The sequence below is a fragment of the Pyxicephalus adspersus genome, chromosome 9, assembly GCF_032062135.1.
Source record: "Pyxicephalus adspersus chromosome 9, UCB_Pads_2.0, whole genome shotgun sequence".
Classification (NCBI taxonomy): domain Eukaryota; kingdom Metazoa; phylum Chordata; class Amphibia; order Anura; family Pyxicephalidae; genus Pyxicephalus; species Pyxicephalus adspersus.
Genome location: NC_092866.1, coordinates 11,256,921 through 11,276,812, shown reverse-complemented (window position 1 = coordinate 11,276,812; position 19,892 = coordinate 11,256,921). Strand labels below are relative to the sequence as shown.

At 38.1% G+C, this 19,892-nt stretch overlaps 2 protein-coding genes across 2 annotated transcripts in view; both read right to left on the bottom strand.

Annotated features, from left to right (window-relative positions):
* Positions 1–4,960, bottom strand: part of PKD1L3 (polycystin 1 like 3, transient receptor potential channel interacting) — a 30,079-nt gene extending 25,119 nt beyond the window's left edge. Inside the window, exons 1-5 of the mRNA XM_072422714.1 lie at positions 4,786–4,960; positions 2,624–2,649; positions 2,193–2,369; positions 1,074–1,205; positions 489–662 (exon numbers count right to left, since the gene is read on the bottom strand). Coding sequence (XP_072278815.1) covers positions 489–662; positions 1,074–1,205; positions 2,193–2,369; positions 2,624–2,649; positions 4,786–4,960 — 684 coding nt within the window. The remainder of the gene's footprint in view (positions 1–488; positions 663–1,073; positions 1,206–2,192; positions 2,370–2,623; positions 2,650–4,785) is intronic.
* Positions 4,961–5,397: 437 nt separating this feature from the next.
* Positions 5,398–10,489, bottom strand: LOC140338476 (polycystin-1-like protein 2). Its single transcript, XM_072422712.1, has 5 exons — positions 10,396–10,489; positions 8,959–9,181; positions 8,086–8,293; positions 7,882–7,972; positions 5,398–6,370 (listed from the first exon to the last, which is right to left on the bottom strand). The coding sequence occupies exons 1-5, from the start codon at positions 10,487–10,489 to the stop codon at positions 6,336–6,338; spliced, it is 651 nt and encodes a 216-aa protein (XP_072278813.1). The 3' UTR covers positions 5,398–6,335.
* Between the last annotated feature and the right edge of the window lie 9,403 nt (positions 10,490–19,892).

Here is a 19,892-nt window from a genome sequence, read left to right as displayed (position 1 = left end):
TGGCCCATCACACCTTGTGGGGTGCTCTGGTGAAGACCACTTGTCACATAAGCTGCGTACACACATACACGCGTGCAATTCTTGTCGTTGGAAAGGATCTTTTATGATCCTTTCCAACGATAAGAACTGCATGATGCATGAACGAGTGTTGTACATACAGGGAGGGGAGGGGGAGAGCAACGGAGCAGCACCCTGCTGCATGCTCTCCCCCTTCCCTTGAATTAGAATCGCTCATCGTTCATCGTCCGTGGATCCGCAAGGATGGATCCATGGACAATGAACGACACGGGCTGTACACACGCCAGATTATCGCCCGATATCCGCCCTGAGCTGATTATCAGGTAAGAAAAATTGACGTGTGTACGCAGCTTTAGACTCCGCGCCTCGGGTAATCCTAAGTCATCAGCTACTCCATGAATTCATACCAGAATGGCAAAATAGAAAAATCTCAGAAGCTTAAACAAAGTAGTAAGTATGATCAAACAGACCTGATCAGATGTTAAGTTTTCATAATTGTCCAAAGATGCCTTTAACGTGACGTCAAAAGCATGAAACAGTGACTGAGCAGCATCAACAATACCATCGCTTGTGATATTAACATCCTCTGTAAGTGAACCTGTTAGTTGCTCTCCAAGACTAAGCAGAATGTCACTTGCATTGACCTGAAATAGCAAAGCAATGTAGAATTTTTCTCAGCAAATCTGTAAAGATGAGCATTCAAATATGTAAAACGTAGCCTAGAGCTCCACCAGCTGGCTGCAATGGGTATTATTAAGTTTCCAATATTACCTGCCTACTTACCTAAATTTTTTAATAAAGTCATAAACATTATAAATTCAAAAATGATATACAAAACAAAAAACATTCTATATAAGGCCAACAACACATATTTATCTTATCATTGTGCCCCCTGGCTCTATTTGGTTTATCTTGAATGGAACTATTAGCTAGGCTGCATTGTGTAATACCATACTATTTTGACATGCCATAAAACAGGTCCTCTTTGTTGCTGATGCATTAAATGTCTCCACTACCCACCCAACCCCAAAGTAACTTTGCTAAGGTCTACTCACCTGCGTCTCTGGCATCAAATTATCACTGGAGTTGACCAATTGCGTCAGAATATTGGAAGCTTTTGACACAAGTGAAACGATCCAGATATCTGTCACCAAGCTATCCAGCTTGGCTACCAGCTCAGTTGTGACCTGTTGGTGAAAAATAAGGTGTATAAGTAAAAAAAAATAAAAACTTCTGTAAGGAATGTTTCTGTTTCATTTTTTTGTTCTGATGACCACACAACAAATTAGGGGAAACTCCCTACTAGGAAATGGAATAAATCCCCAGCAAATTAAATGCACAAAACCAAGCAATCCTATCACTGGAAATAGTCATGAAAAACTGTTTGCAGAGTCTGATATGTATCTGATGTTTGTAAGAGGTTTAAGACACAAAGTGATTGGGCGCTATGAACTAAAGAAACAACTGATTAGACACCTATAATGTTGCAGTGTTGGTATATGACCCATATGATATGTGTTTGTGATTTTTACAGTTACTGGACTAAAAAAATAATGGACCAATCTATGTGAATTGTTACAGCACTCCCATGGAAGGTTGGTAATGTATTTCTCCCTAATAGGGATTTACCTTTTGAAGATTCATTGCAATCTGTGTTTCTTTTTTATCATTATTAATAGGACATAAAGTATGGCCAACCCAATATTTTACAGTTACCACTGAAATAGGAGCTTAGAGTAAATGTACCACAGGGGGCATCTGTTTCAGTGGTATTTCCCAAAGTAAAAAGATTTTCTTTTATTTCCTGTTGTGTCTGCAGGACTGGAACTAAAGGGATATCTGCCCAACCTCCTTACAGAACTTCTAACAGATTTCTTTTCTATCCAAAAAAAAACATAAAAATATAGGCTTTCAATAAACTCTCTCTTAGTTGTGTTCAGTTCATTTTTAATGCTTCCATGGTTGGCACAACTAAGGAATTTAGATTATGCGTGTCTCAATAAAAAAAAATGCTTTTGGGAATGTGGTGGCCTGAAAATGTTCACATACAAAGAGAATTATTAAAATGATTGTGCATAAACACCTGGATAACCTAATAAAAACATAGGCAGTAAACCCAGAATCTGAATACAGCAAAGTTGCAAATCCACCCACACTACCTAAGTGAGAGTTACCTGTATCACAACATCACGGGTCATGTTGTTCAGATTGTCAATCACTAAGACATCCAGATTGGGTGGAGTAACAGTTGTGTTGGTCTTTGGTCTTGTTGGTTTTGGCCTTTTGGTGGTAGTGGTGGTGGTGCCTGACCTTGAATACAACCAGAATTTCCACCAATCCAAAGAACGACCCTGGAGGAGAGAAGACATCAGTAGGTGATTTGCTCGGGGAGACTTATTTGTTTATTGTGTGAAGCACCTCCCTGAATGTACACATCTTTAGAAGAGAATAAAACTGCATGTTAAAACTTATAGTAAAACTAATAGTGTTGGGGTGAAACATTATAAAGTGCAAACTTAGAAGCTGGGAAACTGTGTTTAAAGCCAGGACACTGACAGGGCAGCAACTGGCTAGGGGACCTCTAATTGCATCTCCTTTGGCTTACCTTGATAATGTGTTGTCTTGATGTATCTAAAAGATAAAACGTAATGATGCTTAATATTAGTTTATTCATAAAATCCAAGTCACATAGTACACCCAGAGAGTGTGCAGTTCAAAGAATTCATATTTATCTAGTATACAAGCAATAGGGATCCAGTTACTGTATATAAACAAAGCATTGCTAGACAAAGCTGGACGGTGTTGATGACATTTTTGGACACCTTCCGGGAACATAAAAAAGACAAGAACAGGCCAGTACAGCTGCACTAGTAAAGCAAATAATTAAATTAAGGATATATTAAATGATAGAAGGACTAGGATGATTTGGTATTCACTTAGCAGGATGGTGTTGGAGTGGTGACGTTGCATTGCTTTTACATGACTCTGTCATTAAAACTACTACTTAAAATAAAGCTGTTCTTGAAGTGCCACCGACAGCTTCTGCAATAAAGAAAAATGGCTGCTAAAGAATCTTTAAAAACACTTCTGAGAATGTAAATCTTCTTAAATGATCACCAGGACACTTATTGGTGGGGAGAACACTGTAGAGTAGCCTACAAAGGTCAACGCATTTTGAGCCAATATTTACACTACTTACCTCACTGAATGATGGATATTTGGGCCAAATATGAAGTTGGATGAATCGAAACAGAAACCCTAATAATACCCTTTATTTTTTTTTCCACCCTTTGCAGCAGTTGTGCAGAAAAAAACTATGGCTGGGCAGTCTAATAAATATATCCAGTACCGGTAAGTTAAATAAGTTCAAACTTCTCGGTAATCAGCACAACATAATAAATATCATAAATATATTCCAAATAAATGTCATCCACAAATCATAATGTATACCAGGGGAGGGTTATAAAATGAAAAATAGTAAAACAACCAAAGCCACATTGTACTTTATCTTTAATTGATGAATTTTCCTATTCAGTGAGCTTTTAAGTATTCAAGCAGATATTACTTACCAAATGAACAGATAAATCCTTTTTTGTCATGACAGCTTACTGCATGTTCCCAGTTATCGGAGCCCCGAATTAAATAAAGACATAAATCCTTAGGAGGGCTTTCCTCGTGTTTAGGATTATCTGCAAACAGGTCACAATCAAATCAGTTTTTGTTTATTATTTGTTCATAAATTTGTGCATTTGTGCAAGTCATAAAATATAACTGATTTAGTAATGAGCTTTCTGATCTAGAAGTTACCTTTGGAGTAAGGTAGTTGTATCATATGCGCATGCATGAGCTGTACTCATGCTCATGGTGGCCACACCATGGTGGGGATCATGAGTGGGAAAATGTTTTCATAGTGACCTTGGTGGTATAATGGTGGCTGCACCTGTTATAGATGGCAGGGAGTATGCTGTGGTGGCTGTACTAGTATAAGAAGCTTGGGGTAGCTTCAATATATGAGTCCAAGGGGTAGGTAGGTTACACTTATTATATGACCCTCAGCAGTGGGGGCAGCATTTAGCTGGATGCCCCATGACTAGTAGTTAAGCCCTGGTTTGATCAGCTATCTTGAACCAGGATTCCACAAAATCACAGGGGTTCATTTGGAAACTGCTAGGGTTTCCTTGAGCTGTGGCTACTTTATCTCACCTTTGGTGATGCCTTTTTTTAGCTGTCCCCAAGGCTCTCCCACTAATTTGTTTTAGTAGGGGGTTTCCTAAGACCTGAATATTATTTTGGTAGAGGAGAGTTGAGGCAGGTTTAGCTAAATTGTAGTGGGTGTCTTCCAGCCAGAAGCTGGGTTCATTTTGACTAGTCACAGCCTATAATGCACCCCGTAAGAATCCTACAGAATATAGTGAGTTTGGAATAAACAGGTGCAAGTAAAGCTACAGGTAAATGTAGAATACAGCCTTAAATATCAGTTTTGGATAGACCTATTACCTACTGAATTTCTAGCCCTTTTTTTAATTTAATATTTTAGGTGTAGAAGGAGCTAGGACCCCTGGTATGTAATTTATTTCAGTGTCCTTCACTGCACTGTGCTGGTGACATGCCGTATATATCAAGGTGACATGGAATTACTGAAATTGGAAGTGAAAATCTCCCCCAACAAGAATAACAACAAGCAATAAAAAATACTATTGTTTCTGATCTTCCACCCACTGTCCATAGCAAAAAAAGTTAAACTTGAAAACAATCTTGTGCACTTACCTTGCCTGTGGTCTCTTTGACGAATTCTCTCCTTCAGATTGTCCTGGGCATCTACCCAGTATTTTTGTCCATCATTAATCAGCGGCAGTAAGGCATTCAGCATCTTCACATCTCCAATCTGAACAAGCTCCCCTCTCCATTCCCGACACCAGGATTTGGCATCATGGTAAGACATGTGTATTTCAACGACTTGAATACAATTTCCATCTAAAAACCTCTGGTAGCCTGGGCAATGAGCCGAGCTCATATGGAACCCAAACAGGCGCAACCATAGTATAGAGCTTACCAACCACATATTGCTTGATTCATGGAACAGACCCCCAATCGATCTTATAGTTCAGATACTCTGGACCAGTGAGACAGATAAAGTGAAGCATGATGGTTAAGGTAAGCTTTTTGTGCTTACAGACCAGGGATAATGAAAATAATAGGCACACCCTCACGGACAGGTGCAAGTCTTCCAAACAACAAAGACAATACTGTGCAAACTATCTAAACACACATATACACATGGACATTTCTGTGTACTGCAAATGGTTTTTATTGTACATAAAGAGGTGTAGGTCTTTACAGCATGATACATAATACAGGCAAGAAGGAAAGTTAGCAAAATTCTGGACTCCACTGGTAAAATGATCCACTATTATACTTTACAAACAAACAGGTACATGAAATCTGTTGTACCTGTTCAGAACCTAATTAAAACATTATTTCTAATATTTTGTATTAGATACATAAAACACAAATAAAATAATGTTTTGGGGGTCCTAGGATGATGAGAAGATCTAAACCAAAATTCCACTCACCCCAGTAGTGATATTTTGATCTGTTTTTCATTGTATATACATTTGCTATGCAGCTTTGTGTAACTCATTGTTTCCCATTGGAAAACCATCTTAGGCAGAGGGGAGACATGTTCCTGTTTCTTACACTGGTGGTAATGAAAAAAAGAAGTGCACTGTATATTGGAAAATTCTACTACCTGCAATCAACATGCGGTCTTATAACTACACTGAAGTGTCACATAAAAATTGCAATAAAGTAACTGGCCATCAAAAAAAATATGGATCTGTCATTGTTGACATAGTTATGAAAATGTTATCTAGATGCCCAGTTGACCCAATGGATCTGTACCTTTTTTATTTAACTAACTCAAAATAAGTATGTAAATAGAATAGATCTATGAAAAGCCAGTAAAGTACTGAAGAGGTAGAATATGCTTTCGGTTCACATTGCAGGCTTAATTTTACCTTCTGAACAAATCCCTAACACAAGAAATATATTTGATTCAGTTAAACAAAATATAATTTAAAACATGATTATAAAGCCACATAACATACCATATGAATAATAGACTTTTTACAGGTCCCATTGTTTGTGATGAAAAATAAAACATAGCTTGATACACAATGAATTAGAACTTCATGGCTGACATTCTACTTCTCAAATTCTGGACCAACAGAATTAAAAAATCTCTTGCAGAGAATGCAGGTTCAGCTGGATCCGATGCCATGGTCCATATGTTGGATATTTGTTGTGAATTTGAGTTGTCACAAGGCTGTTTCATCAAACGTCTGATTTTCATCTGTGGTGGAAAAACAAATTCAGAGGTTTAGTCTAAGGCTAACTAGGGGTATTCTAATGTCCCTAGGACTGGGTAACTACTACGCACCAACTCTTTTGTAGGACACCCAGCACTCCAGTCAGATTACAGAATAAAAGTAAACCCTTCTTTTTATTTGTTATGAAAGCTTTAGTTTTAAGCATGACGTTTAAAGGCTGTCTGTACTGTACTTGTTTGAGCTGGGCTAAAAGGTTCTGGGTAGGATCTATCAGTTTAGTTTTGTTGCGCAGCAAGGCACTGATAAAAATAGCATTGATAATTATTTTAGGACCTAAGGTTACAGCTTAATTTCAAAATACATCCCCCAGCTACTCTGAAGAATAAAACATTTGCTATGTACACACGTCATAGCCTTATAATGAACACACAGGGCTATTCAGTTCTGAGGAGAAGACACACTGGAGGCACCCCACTGCCTCCTTCTTCCTAATAATAAACGGTTGTCTCCTCTTGGCTGTTTAATGATCCCCCACATCGCTAAGCAATGTTGGGAACCCTTACCCTTGGCTTTTGGGACTTTATAGCCTTTCTTCTCACAGTCACCAGTTGCCTGTTGTAGTGTTAAGCTTACTGACCTGCTGCTGGTGTGTTTATTCATTGGAACTTTTGCCGGTGACGCCGACTCTGCTTTGTCTTTATCCTTGGTCTGATGGACAGATTACCTGTGTATGACCTCTGGCTCTGTATTCTGGACTTGCCTCTGCCAGAATCCTTTGTACTGCATTATCTGTAGACTCTTAGTCAGCCCTTCCCCAGACTCCATACCAGAAGTCCTGGGGGCAACCAAGTACTGGGAAGACGAAACAGAGGCTGAGCGGGGGCTTTGCTATAGGTGAAGAGTGCAGTGTTTGGATGAGGAACTGGTGTCTGGTGAGCACTGGTGCTGGTCCAGGGCCTTAAACATTACATTACAATCATGATCATTTTATGATCATGAACACACCTTGTTGATCATATGGTATGACTGTTTCAATAAAGCTAATTAGAAGTTCCCAAAAGGCGCAGCTTTAAAAAGTATAGGGCTCCCCTATCAAGGAGGGTAATTTGCAAAAGGTAGTTCATTTAACAAAGGGATTCATCCCATCCCATAGATGTAACTTTAATCCTGGAATGTTTTTATTTGCCGACAGGGTTCCCCTTAAAAAGAAAGTGGAAATCATATCAAAATGATAAGACATTCCTACCTCTTCCCTTTATGACTGAAACAAGTGTTGAAGATTTCTATTTTACTCCTGTTGAGGTGACATCTGTAGAATTTTGGACACCCTCACCTACCTTATGACAGGCCTCAGGATTAATATTAAGATTGGATTCCAACAACAGGGATAAATACAGCAGTAAAAACTCAATAGAATATTTAATCCTTCCCCACTCTGTCGAAAAGTTTTTTTTTTGCTGGGCATGAATTTAAAGAAAAAAAAAGTGGAGAATTTGCAAAAATAATAGCTGGAGCAGTCATTTGGAAGACCAACCTGTTGATTCGTATTCTCCATCCAGAAGATCTTCTTCATCTTCGTCCACCCTTTTCAACACAAGTGCAAAGAACACAGCAAATCCCACCACCTGTTAAAGACAGTGAGAAAACACTATCAGTAACAATGTAAGGAAGTAGGTGAACATGCACAATGATTGAAAAACAAACTAGTGTAGAAAAGGACTTGAAGCACATAACTCACTTTAAGAGGCTGCAGAATGAAGATACTCTGGAAGAGAGACAAAGCCATGGAGATGATCCATCTGATAGAACTTTGCTTTCCATAAAGGAATCCATACATCATGGTGAAATAGGAGGATATAATGCTTATGGAGACTAAAATGAACCACCCAATATACAGGAACCACCAAGGAAGCCGTTTCTTCTTTACTTCTTTCTTTTGTGTGGACCTGAATTGAATAAAGTGAAGGTAAATATACTGATATTATGACAGTCATTATAAAGCTGCAATATCACCTAAACGAACGAGCAAAATAAAAATAACAATGTAATATGCAATCACAGGCATTATTACAATATGTAGATTGGTACTAACTTTAACATGATTTTAATATTTGTTGATCATCTGTATTGACACTAAAATTTCTGGGGGGTGAGGGGCTAAAGTTACATTTCCCAGCTAACAAAAAATGAAGGTAGAGAGGACAAAACACATTTTAGTTTTTTACTTTTTTTTGAAAAAGAAAAATGTTTCTCAGATATTTAGCAATTGTTGCAACAATACTGTGTTCAGAGGCTTTGCAATTACCTTGAAAACCTATACTTTAAAACATTTTGTCCTCAAAAATCGAAATTTTAGAAGCTGAACCTAAATTTCTACCACAAACTCAAAAATTTAATCAAATACAAAATCGGAAATTTTACTCCCTACTAATTAGATAAAAAATGATGGAATAAGTCCTGGAGAAAAGGATATTGTCTACAGTTCTCCAAAAAGCCAATCAGAGCAAAAGCCTGTGACGACTGCAAGCATCATCAAACATTTCTTTATCCCCTGTGGTTTATTAAAGGTTCTAGGCTTAGCACTCTAAAGAACCCTCAGCAAAGGACTTACCTTTGTATGGGCACTGGTGGTACAGATCTGTCCAGGTCATTTATTAGTGCTTGCAGCTGTGTAGTGAACTCCTCATATTGCTGCTTGTCTAAACCTGGCTGGTTTCCCAGGTGTCTAAGATCAGCACACACTTTTTTGAGCTTCCGGAAAACATAATTTGCACAGAACAAGGCATGTAAGTCTTCATTACTGAGCTGAGCCAATGGTACTGTGACTGATAAGGCTAAACAAAATAACCAAATATCAATGAAATGGTAAATTACATTTTCTATATATCTTATTGGGTAGCTTTAATATCACCCAGCTTCACTGATAGACAAGTATCCTCTCCTGCCTTGAAAAGCTTTCATAAATTAGGCCCAATAGGTTTTGTGAAATGGTATTTAAAGTGTGCTTACGCCCCCCTCAAAAAAAATTAGGAATATGTTGCAATTTACCAGTCTTTTGATTCGGGACTACGTTTTTTATGGATAGGGGTAGGTAAATCTAGATTTTGGCTAAACATGATACAGTTTAAGACCTCACAAAAGTAACATTTTAAACTCAAATTTTCAGATTTACAATGACGAGGGTTTTTTACTTATTTTGTAAGCTATATTTATATATATATATATATATATATATATATATATATATATGGACATCATTTCTGTATCACCCCAATGCTATTATAATGCATGGACTACAAGGGTTTTACTGAAGTCTGCTCTGGTTCCTTCCCAGGCACTGATTTATTTAAAGCTCTCCAAGGCTGGAGAAGATACACTTTCATCAGTGAACCTGAGTGATCCAGCTAACCTAGAATGGATCTGTCCAGGACTGAAAAGCTCTTGGAGAGCTTTAATAAATCAAGCCCAATATCTTAAGCAATCATATTCTATGACCCAAACCTACTCCACAGATAATCCCCAGTTGTGGGCGACCTCTGACTGTTCTTCCTTTCAGACCTGCTCTACGGTACATGGGTTTAAGGAGTAAATTAACTACAGAAACACAGTTCTTGTTTGTGTGATTCACAGTACAGGAATTAGAGTCTTCCCCTGAAGAAGCATTGTTTGTGAAATGTGTTGAGAATGTCTCTGGACTCACTATATCCTCCAAAGGAGTTTGGAAATTGGACTCATCTCACATGACACTGTGTTACTACATATTCTATGTGTGAAATGTGTTTAGTCATCTATGACTAATAAAACATTAGATTGTTTTCTTCCTTACTTATATAGTTTTTGAATACAGCCAAATAAGTCCTTACTTATCACTTGCTACATTTGGTATAAGCTTTTATCCTTTAATTTTTTAAGGGGGTTGGCTTCTCACATACAGGGATCATTCCCCTTGCCCCTTTTAATGATATGAAAGAAGGACACCACATTTCTGTCAGGGGGCATAACTTCAATACATGGTGCTCTTAGCATGGGTTCCCCCTCCAGCACTCACGTCCAGAAGGCATTTGCTTTTGCATCAGCTGTGAGATGGTCTGTAGAAGAGCTGTAAAATCTGGACTTGATGCTTGGTTCAGGTCCACTTTCATAGTATTCCATGAAGTTTGGTTTAGAGTTCGTGCCAATGCTGACAATTCCTTAAAAACGAAAACACAAATGTTTAGGAATATGCATCTAAATGGACAGTAAAATGCCATTTACACCATGGACATTTGAAGACCATGAATTTGTAACCTCACCTCCAGTACGGTCGCCAGATTCTGTGGCCTGGATGGACCCTTTTTGGCGTTGCCAGTTTGTTTGTTTTTCTTATCATCTGATTTTTTTTCTTTGGGCCGAGTGTTTCTGAAGATGTAGATTATCAGCAAGTTGACAGGAAACATGAGTAGAGCACTTTCAACAGCTATCATGATGTCTTTCCAGGATAGGCTGAAACCACCTACAAATTTTGAAAGAAAGTTTGATACATATCCAAATAAACAAAAATGTTTCCATCTGGTGATCCTGCCAGTAAAACATATTTTGTTCAATTAATGACACCTACTGAATGTACTGTATCTATAGAAGAACAATGTTGTCACCCTTGAACTGGACTACAGAATACCTCTCCTCTTTCCTATTATGGCAAAATGTGTTTTGCATGCTACAAAGATAGATAGGAGCAAGGCAACTAATTAGGGCACAGCAGAGGCAGAATTGCACAGGAAATCATCTCTCTAGGATTCAGGCAAAATCAAGAGGTATTTGTTTGTATTCAACAAAACAATTTTTAATGACATATTTAACAGACCAAAGTGAAGCACATACCAAAGTTTGATCTGTCAAACCAGAGACAAATACACTTCCAGGACATACCACTAGGTCCCACCTGAGTTTAACTGAAATTATTTTCCAATAGCATTTTCAGGCCAATAAAAAATAAATCTCAGTTTTTACTCAAGTAGATCTTTAGTAAATCAACCCCACTGCAAATACATAAAAAATATGTATGGAAAAGTAGAACACTGCATGTAACCATTTCACTTAATTTTACCAGTGCTCTACCTGCAAATTTAAAGTAAAGTTACTGACATATTGATAGGTGTTGATATTTAAGAATTTAGATAACAGGCACTCACCTATGCTTATGATTATGGGGTAGGTGTCTTGAGGCATTTCCCAGAACATCAGATTAATGACAGTGGTACAGAGAAGAAGACACATGCAGCAGGACACTCTTTGAACACGGGTGAATACGCTGCGTGCTGGATGATTAATGACTGAAATCCAGATGTGCTCATCTCTCAAACCCCTTATGGTTTTCTTCAAGAATATGTTCCTTGCAGAACAGAACAAACATAAAAGGTGTGAAAACTTCAGACAAAGCTGAGAAAAGGCAAGGATATTACAAATGATCCCAGTGCAAAGGTGTTATATTAGTATACACAGAGCATTCACTTCAATCTTCAGTCTGTCAACTTTGTAAAACCTACTTTAGCCTAGGAAAGGAGTGGGGGGCAATGACAACCTACCAGTCCTGTTATGATAATTTTTCTGTAAGCTTAATACTAAGCAATGTGTGCCATTATGAGACATTGATTATGGGGTTTGGTCAAAGCTGGGACCTAAAGGACATGTTTTTTGGGGACATACCTTTTCACATGAGCATTAGCTTTCAGCATTCACTCATATGACTCATCCTAGACCTGCCAAAGTTCTGAAAAGAATTACCACTGCTGAAAGAATTATCACAATATTATGTTGTAACGCAGGTTCGAATTAGGTAGCTATTGTCCATCATCTGTCACTAATTGCCACATAATATTTATTGTCTAAGATCTTTTTTTACATGGGGAAGCCTTAAAAATAACTTTCAGGTCTTTGGGGAACCCCTGTTATATTTACTATATACACAGGTCACAGTACACTAGTGTGGTTTATAAGAAGAATACCTTCCTCCATTGCTGGGTAATGGGAGGAATGTTACTTTTAAAAATAGTAAAAAAAAGTGTCACCTAAATTGACCTGGAAGGCACAAATTGTCATTGCTCAAGGAACCCCTTGCAAACTCTGGAGAAACTCTAGGGTTCCACAGAACCATGATTGAGAAACACTAGTCTAAATGGTTGTGTATTTTCTTTTATAGCCCAACATGTCTTTCCCACCAATAACATTTGATTACCTAAAGCTTCTCAGTTCTTGGTCATCAGCAGCTGTAAAGGTCTTGCTGGAGGTATCTCCTTTTGCTGGCTTATCTAGCCATGCATTGCAGAAAAAGTGCCAATATTTTTTCAGCTGGACATCCTGAACTGTTGCCCGGGTTACATACCTGTGACACCAAGAAAAAGTACAGATATATAGTCATATCAGAAACTTAGAATAAGTTTGCAAACCTCAGTATTTGATTGTCATCTTACCATCTATTCTGAGGACCTGTCCCGTCATGGCTTAGTGTAATGCTCTTCAGCTCACCAAGAGGATATGGCAAAGACAGAAGAAAAACATCCACTCTGCCACGTTTGAAGACCTCACGTTTGGTTTCTGATAGGCGAATGGGACCAAATTGACCGTGTAATCCTCCAATGGACAGGTAAACCTAGAAATCAAATTAGCATTTGTATCTTATAATGAATAAAGTAATCCAGTGATAACCTATTGACTAATGTTTCCATTTGTTTTTATGTTAAAAATTGTAAGAGAAAAAAAAGTATCTCCGATATGAGGCCAAAATGTATGGGACAGTGCCCTACTCATCACTATTTGATAGGACTCCTGGAAATGATGTTTTATGTTATGTTGACCTAATGGGGACATACTACAAAATTCCATTCTACAAAGTGGAATACTTATGAAATGCAACAATGAGCCAAGCAGCATGATCCAAGTTATCATCTATTTTTAGTCCACTATACCATATATTTGGACATTTTGATGAGATCGTAATGATTGATCATTGTATATGTAGATGTATATGACCTTCACGTGGCAGATATTTGAACTGGAACAGATGAAAGGTGTAAATTAGGATACCTAAATTGTTCATAAAGATGTTTTGGAGATTAATTTTAAGCTATTTTTTTTTTGGCATCCACCAAAAATGATAAAAAAATATTATGACTGTAATATTGAAATATCCTTAAAATCCACTTAATTGTTTATGTTGATAATTTACACTTCTTAATGTGGATAACACAATAAGGTGGTTGTACAATTTAAAAATAACTTGTATAGTAAGAAAATCATAAAATCTCTTTAGTTCTGTATTTCTTACCTTGGCACTGGTACTTGCCCCAGTATACACAGTTATTAGATAGCGGTATAATCCGCAAGGATCGTTATCTGGTGGTCTTAGTAGTTGATTCTAAAGGATAGAAAATAATTGGTATGTGATGCTCATAACAATGAAAGAGAAAGATAAAAGAGAATTTAAACTTTATCTCTAGCTAAACTTTTTTGGAGTTTCTGAAAGTGTTGGGAACACTTGCTGGGTTTTAAATCCTTTCTATATCAACTCTCACCCTCCTAATTTGTCCGGATAACTATTTTTAAGTAATAGGAACTCCTAATTTGATCTGTCACTGGAACAGGAAGTCTTAGTACATTTTCTAACTGGGACTTTTTTTGAAGGTTATAAATTGACTGACATATATCACTGTAAAAAAGTAGGATTACATTGGTATAATTTTAATTGGATTTATCAGACATTTGTCAACTATGTTATTATTTTGTATATTATTGTATTTTTTCACATATAACTGGAATGAGGTATGATTTTTTCAAGTGACACCATGGATTTAAAATTTAATATACTATTTGTCATATTTGTTTATGTAGCAATTGTTAAAAAAAGAACATTCTTCATGCTGTAGACCAGGGGTCGGCAAACTCCGGCCTTTAGGCCAGATACGGCCTAGCCCGTAGTTCATTCTGGCCTAAAGGATCAGCTGATCGGCCAGGGGGCGTTAATAACTACCGGAGCTGGTGCCGCCGGGGCCGCCTCTTTGCTGTTGCTCCCTGATTTACTGCGTGGAGTGCGGATTCCAAGATATCAGTAAAGAACACCTGCTATCAAAATTGAAAGCAATTCCTCAGCACCATTACCTGCACCTTGTCCCGACGGTCCATACGCCATGCCCAAATAACAGCAACAATGTAGCATGCGTAGAAACATGCCACTAAAATTACAATGACAGGATTCTCTGTGATTCGAGAGAAATATTCAGCTGTACGGGTGACATCGATTTGTACTGGGAGCACCAGGAATGAGCTCCCAAAGAAGGTCAGATGATTGCAGAGACACTGGACACTAGCTGGACTGGTCCGTGGACCAACCTACAATTAAGAGAGAAGCAAGTAGATGGGGTAATCATTGGAAAACTTTTATGACAAAGGAAAAAAGGAAGAAATGATTCAAAAATAAAAACAACCAATAAGTAAGCTCACACAATGATAGGTCTGGTTTTCATTGAGCTCTGTTGGATTCCAACAGAACATGATTCAATAAAGATTAGACTTTTTTCTACCTGCTGCAGGAAGTTCATACCTTTTTTCCAAACTGTTGAACAAACAAGTAATTACATTTTATTTGTCAAGATAAGAAATATATGGACTGTCATTTCTCTGGCTCCTTCTGAAAATGCTATCTGTTTGGACTTCTGAGACACTGGGCCTGATGTATTAAAGTTCTTCAAGGCTGGAGAGGATACACTTTAACTAAATAACTTTAACTTCAAAGTTATTTACTTTTTGCTAGCAAATGTTTTGAATGCTGGACTGATCCATTCCAGGTTTGCTGCATCACCCAGCTTCACTAATAAAAGTGTATTCTCTCCAGCCTTGGAGAGCGTTAATAAATCAGGGCAACTGAGAATACACAAGCTCAAGAAAAGTCGTTTTTCCTCATCATAATCGTTACGGGTCTATATATTACGTTTCACAAGTTTGACATAAGCATTGGGAAGCCTATTTTGCAAGCCTCCCAACCACAACCACCTATGCAATCTTTGACCCCTGAAGGTGGAGGTGCATGTATTTATGAACATATTTATTTTACAAACCTTGATCTTTAACTGGAGTCAAGTTTAAATAATTTGTATATATGGCACTCCTCACCCACCGCCACAACATCTGAGAGGACCGTTTTCAGAAACCATCTAGCAACTGGGCTGCTAAAAATTACCTAACAAAGGATGGGAATTATAGTCAGCCAAATACGACTTGTTTACTTGAAGAGGTAAACAATGGGAAGTGAATTTTAATTTCAAGACAAGGGATTCCAGGTGTTTGGTGAACAGATCCATGAGAATGATAGTAACCCATTTCTGTTTTTTTTTGCACCTAAACTAGGTTCCACTAGAGTTTCACTTTAAGAAAATGCAATCAGGCAGCAGTTTATTGCAGAAAGGGACAGGTAATGTCCCTTCTGCAATAAGCACTTTTACCTGCCTGATTGCTCCCTTCATTTGTCAATCCTGCTAAGCTACATATTCCTTGCCTTGGATGCCGAGGCACCTGACACATCCCTACCTCCTATGCAGTTGCTGAGACTGAATTAACTCATGTGTGCCTGCCTGGGCATTATGTCATCCTGGCCTGGACAATAAAATGGATATAGATCAAACTGAGGAAGCGTAAAATTGGTGGTGTCCACAACAGAATAAGAACAGGTGAGTACTAAATGGGTTTAGTTCCACATTGAACACACTTTAAAAGGAGTATTTATAATCTATTCACCTGTCAATTTGGCTGTATTTTCGCTCACAGCCAATCAAATCCCTACGCATTTCAATGCTTTTTTAAACTAGAATGCCATTTTGTCACCTAGCGGTCAAAAATCAAAAGAACACAACAGTCACATTATATAAAAATAAAGAAATAAAGAACAAAAGGTTGGCTGAATTTAATATTTAAAAACACCCCTAAGTATGTATAAACACATTTATTGTAACTAGTCTTAAATTGAAAGCTCTTTCAGGCAGGGTCCTTTCCTATTCCTGTCATTGTTTGTATCTATCTTTCATTTGCAACCTCTATTTAATGTACAGCGCTGTGTAATATGTTGGCAGTTTAATAATATTATTAGCAATAAAAACAGTTTATGTGTGTCATCTTATCCAAGCCAACAATTTTGACTAACCGAGCAGCCTTCTGAATCCCACTTTTGAAGGCTGGAATTCCAGTAAGTGCAATGGGCTGTAAAAGTGGAGACGCCAAGATGAAGGTTGTTTATTCGAGAACTATTCGGTGCAATTAGGAATTTTTGCGTTGAGAAATTTAAAAACATATTTGGAGACAAAATCCATGTGTAGGAGTCTAAAAAGACAGAGAAGTAAAGGGATCAACATTTTTCAAAACACAGATTTTGAGAGAGACATTAATATAGAGACATTAATATAAATGTATACCATTTTTTTTTTTTCCATTTTTATTATTTTTACATTTACATAAATATATATATAAATACCAGCCTGAAGTTCTCCATCTTCCTCCATGGCTACTTGCCTGTGCAGTGTTATACATTTCCCCCCATGGCTATCTGCCTGTGCCAAGTTCTCCATCTTCCTCCATGGCTACCTGTCTGTGCAGAGTTTCCCATATCCTTCCATGGCTACCTGCCTGTGACAAGTTCCCCATCTTCCTCCATGGCTACCTGTCTGTGCAGAGTTTCCCATATCCTTCCATGGCTACCTGCCTGTATACAGTTCTCCATTTTCTTCCATGGCTACCCGCCTGTGCCAAGTTCTCCATCTTCCTCCATTGCTACCTGCCTGTGCAGAGTTTCCCATATCCTTCCATGGCTACTTGCCTGTACACAGTTCTCCATTTTCCTCCATGGCTACCTGCCTGTGCAGAGATCTCCATCTCCCTCTGTGGCTACCTGCCTGTCCAGAGATCTCCCTCTGTGGCTACCTGCCTGTGCAGAGTTCTTTTCAATCAGATACAAGCAGACAACTTATTGTTTTGTCTGTTAAGATTACATTGTTTTCTGTGTGATGGATGTACCAACATTAAATATTTATGTGTAAAACCAAAATTTAGCATCAATATAATTTTTATAGAAATATAGAAAAAAACAAAACTCAAAAATCGAGCACCAACAAATTAAAATTTAATTTAAAAGGATAAATGACTCAACCAATAAAATTGCAATATATAAAGAAAGCAGTTCTTACCTTTGTCACTTCCTTGAGACAATTCCCCTTTTTCCACTTTTTTCTGGCCTTGGTACAGATCAAGTTGAACCCCGTGGGTTACAGAAACAATAACAACCAATGAGCCGTTTGAATCAGGGGGCATCAGAGACAGTTGTAAACCCTTGTCTGCAGTAATCTGGAAGTCCTCTGTTTTAATGGATATATTTTGAGGGAGAAAGATCTGCCATCAGAAAAACAGCATTAGTTTATAGCATGATTTTTATCAAAAGCATTACCCTCACCGTCACCTGGCAGATTAGGGATGTGTAACAGTGTTTGCTCATAACTCTTCCCACCAGTTTGAGTAATCCATCTATGATCCCTTGTCTACTCTCTACTTCCACCATGTAAAAGCTCCAATGTTGTATGGTGCTGGAGCTTACCTGGGTGGAAAACATCACTGTCTCTAGTCCGGCCCCCTGGACAGCATGAGCAAGTAAAAAGTTGTTAGTTCTATAAAACTTACAGGGATCGGGCAGCATATGACCACGCCCATGTGACAGTGACCAGTTGCCAGAGCTGAACAATATCACATGGACCTGGTCATATGGTCCACAAATCACCGGAAGCTTTATAACACTAACTTTTTTTACTTGTTTCTGCAGTCCCCTGAGGACTGGACTGGATTAGTTGTTATGTTGGTCTGCACTTTATAAATAAAAAATAAAATAAATGCATAACAAAAACAATAAAAAACAAAACCAACCAACTACTTAGTGGAAACCCTAATGGGCAAAGGAAAAGGGAAAAACATAAACCAGATATGCTGGGCATTGTGATTATTAAAAAGTGAGCGTAAACTTTTAGGGGTACTTTTAAGGGTCTATATATATAAAGCTGCGAATCTGACATTCACTAAAATATTCCCTGGAGAAGAACCAAATATGATAATTAAAACACATGGATCTGAGAGATTTTCCACCAGAGAATGTTTCAGTGGCATTCACTGCTTTATAAACAGACTCCTTAGAATTAACTTCTTAACCAGGGCCTGAAATCACTGGGTTGTTAAGTTAATGGTGGTTTCAGGGTTGGAACTGCCCGTGACAACCACCCAAATATGAAAATTCAGCTGACGTTTACCTCATCAATTTGATGTATTTTGGGTTCAATTTGTGGTGACGGCCATTGCTTATAAGTGATCAATCATAAGACCTGTGCTCACAAAATGGCTGCCTTGGTGCTGTCACAATGAAACAATTATCTTTTCAAATGTCACTTGAAGGCCCACAAAATGGCTCTCAAAACAGAATCTGAGCTGAGAGATCTTCTTCAGGACACTGACAGAAGATGCAATAGGCAGATAGAGGAGGCCAAGGCTGCGAAAAGCAAGGAAATGGCTCCAGGTCTGTGGTTACTGAATATAGGTTTCTATGGCAACAAACCTGGAAGTTATCTGTTAAATTGTGTACATTCATCTCTTCACCCGACACCATAGACAGGCCGACCACTGGGCCGGTGATATTAAGAGACTTGTCACCAACAAAGGGATTCTGTGTAAAACTCATCAACTGAAAGAAAAAAATGGCATTCATTATTATTATCAATATTCACTTGAACTCGTAACATTTTTATATTTTAATTGTAAGCCTGCTGACGTACAGCTTTTTCATAAGGGCCCATGGAGAAAGATTGATTGCCTATTAAATATCAGCTAGCAGGCTACCAGTGAAAACAGAAATACCAGTGTGCATGTTTTGTTTAGCTCTGGTGCCAATATATTTTACATGATGATTATGAAAAGCTGAATTTACATGTAGTGTCTACAGAATGTTAACTGACGGCCACTCCGGCTCCCTAAACCTTGCTAATCCTAATAAGAAGTGCTTGCTGCTAGGGATAGCATGGGTTAAAAGGACAGAGCTGTTCCATAGATGTCCAGTGTAGTATCAGCCAAAAGATGTCCGAGCTCGATTGGTGAGATTTTTTTACTTCTCTTCACTTCCTGTGCTCAGAATTCTGTGAACAGAATTCTCCAAAGTGAGGAAAATCTTTTAGTGACATAGCCACAGACATTCTGAGATTTAACCTGTGCTGCTGTCAACCCAAGAAGATGGTTTTCCATCTGATACCAGTCACTAGAACAAATAGAGAAAATGATTTTCCCTGTATGAACACAGAACAAAAACCTAATGGGGTGCTTACCCTTCCTTTTGGTTTAAATATCATTTTAGGCAGAAAGGCAGCTTAGGAAAAGGGTTGCAACGCAAGGAGGAAGCCTATTGTAGCAAGAATCAAGGCATAGATCACAGCATATTTCTCTGCTCCAGGACTTTGGGCCATTTCAGACCCCTGATGGACCACATCCTCTCCATTCAAG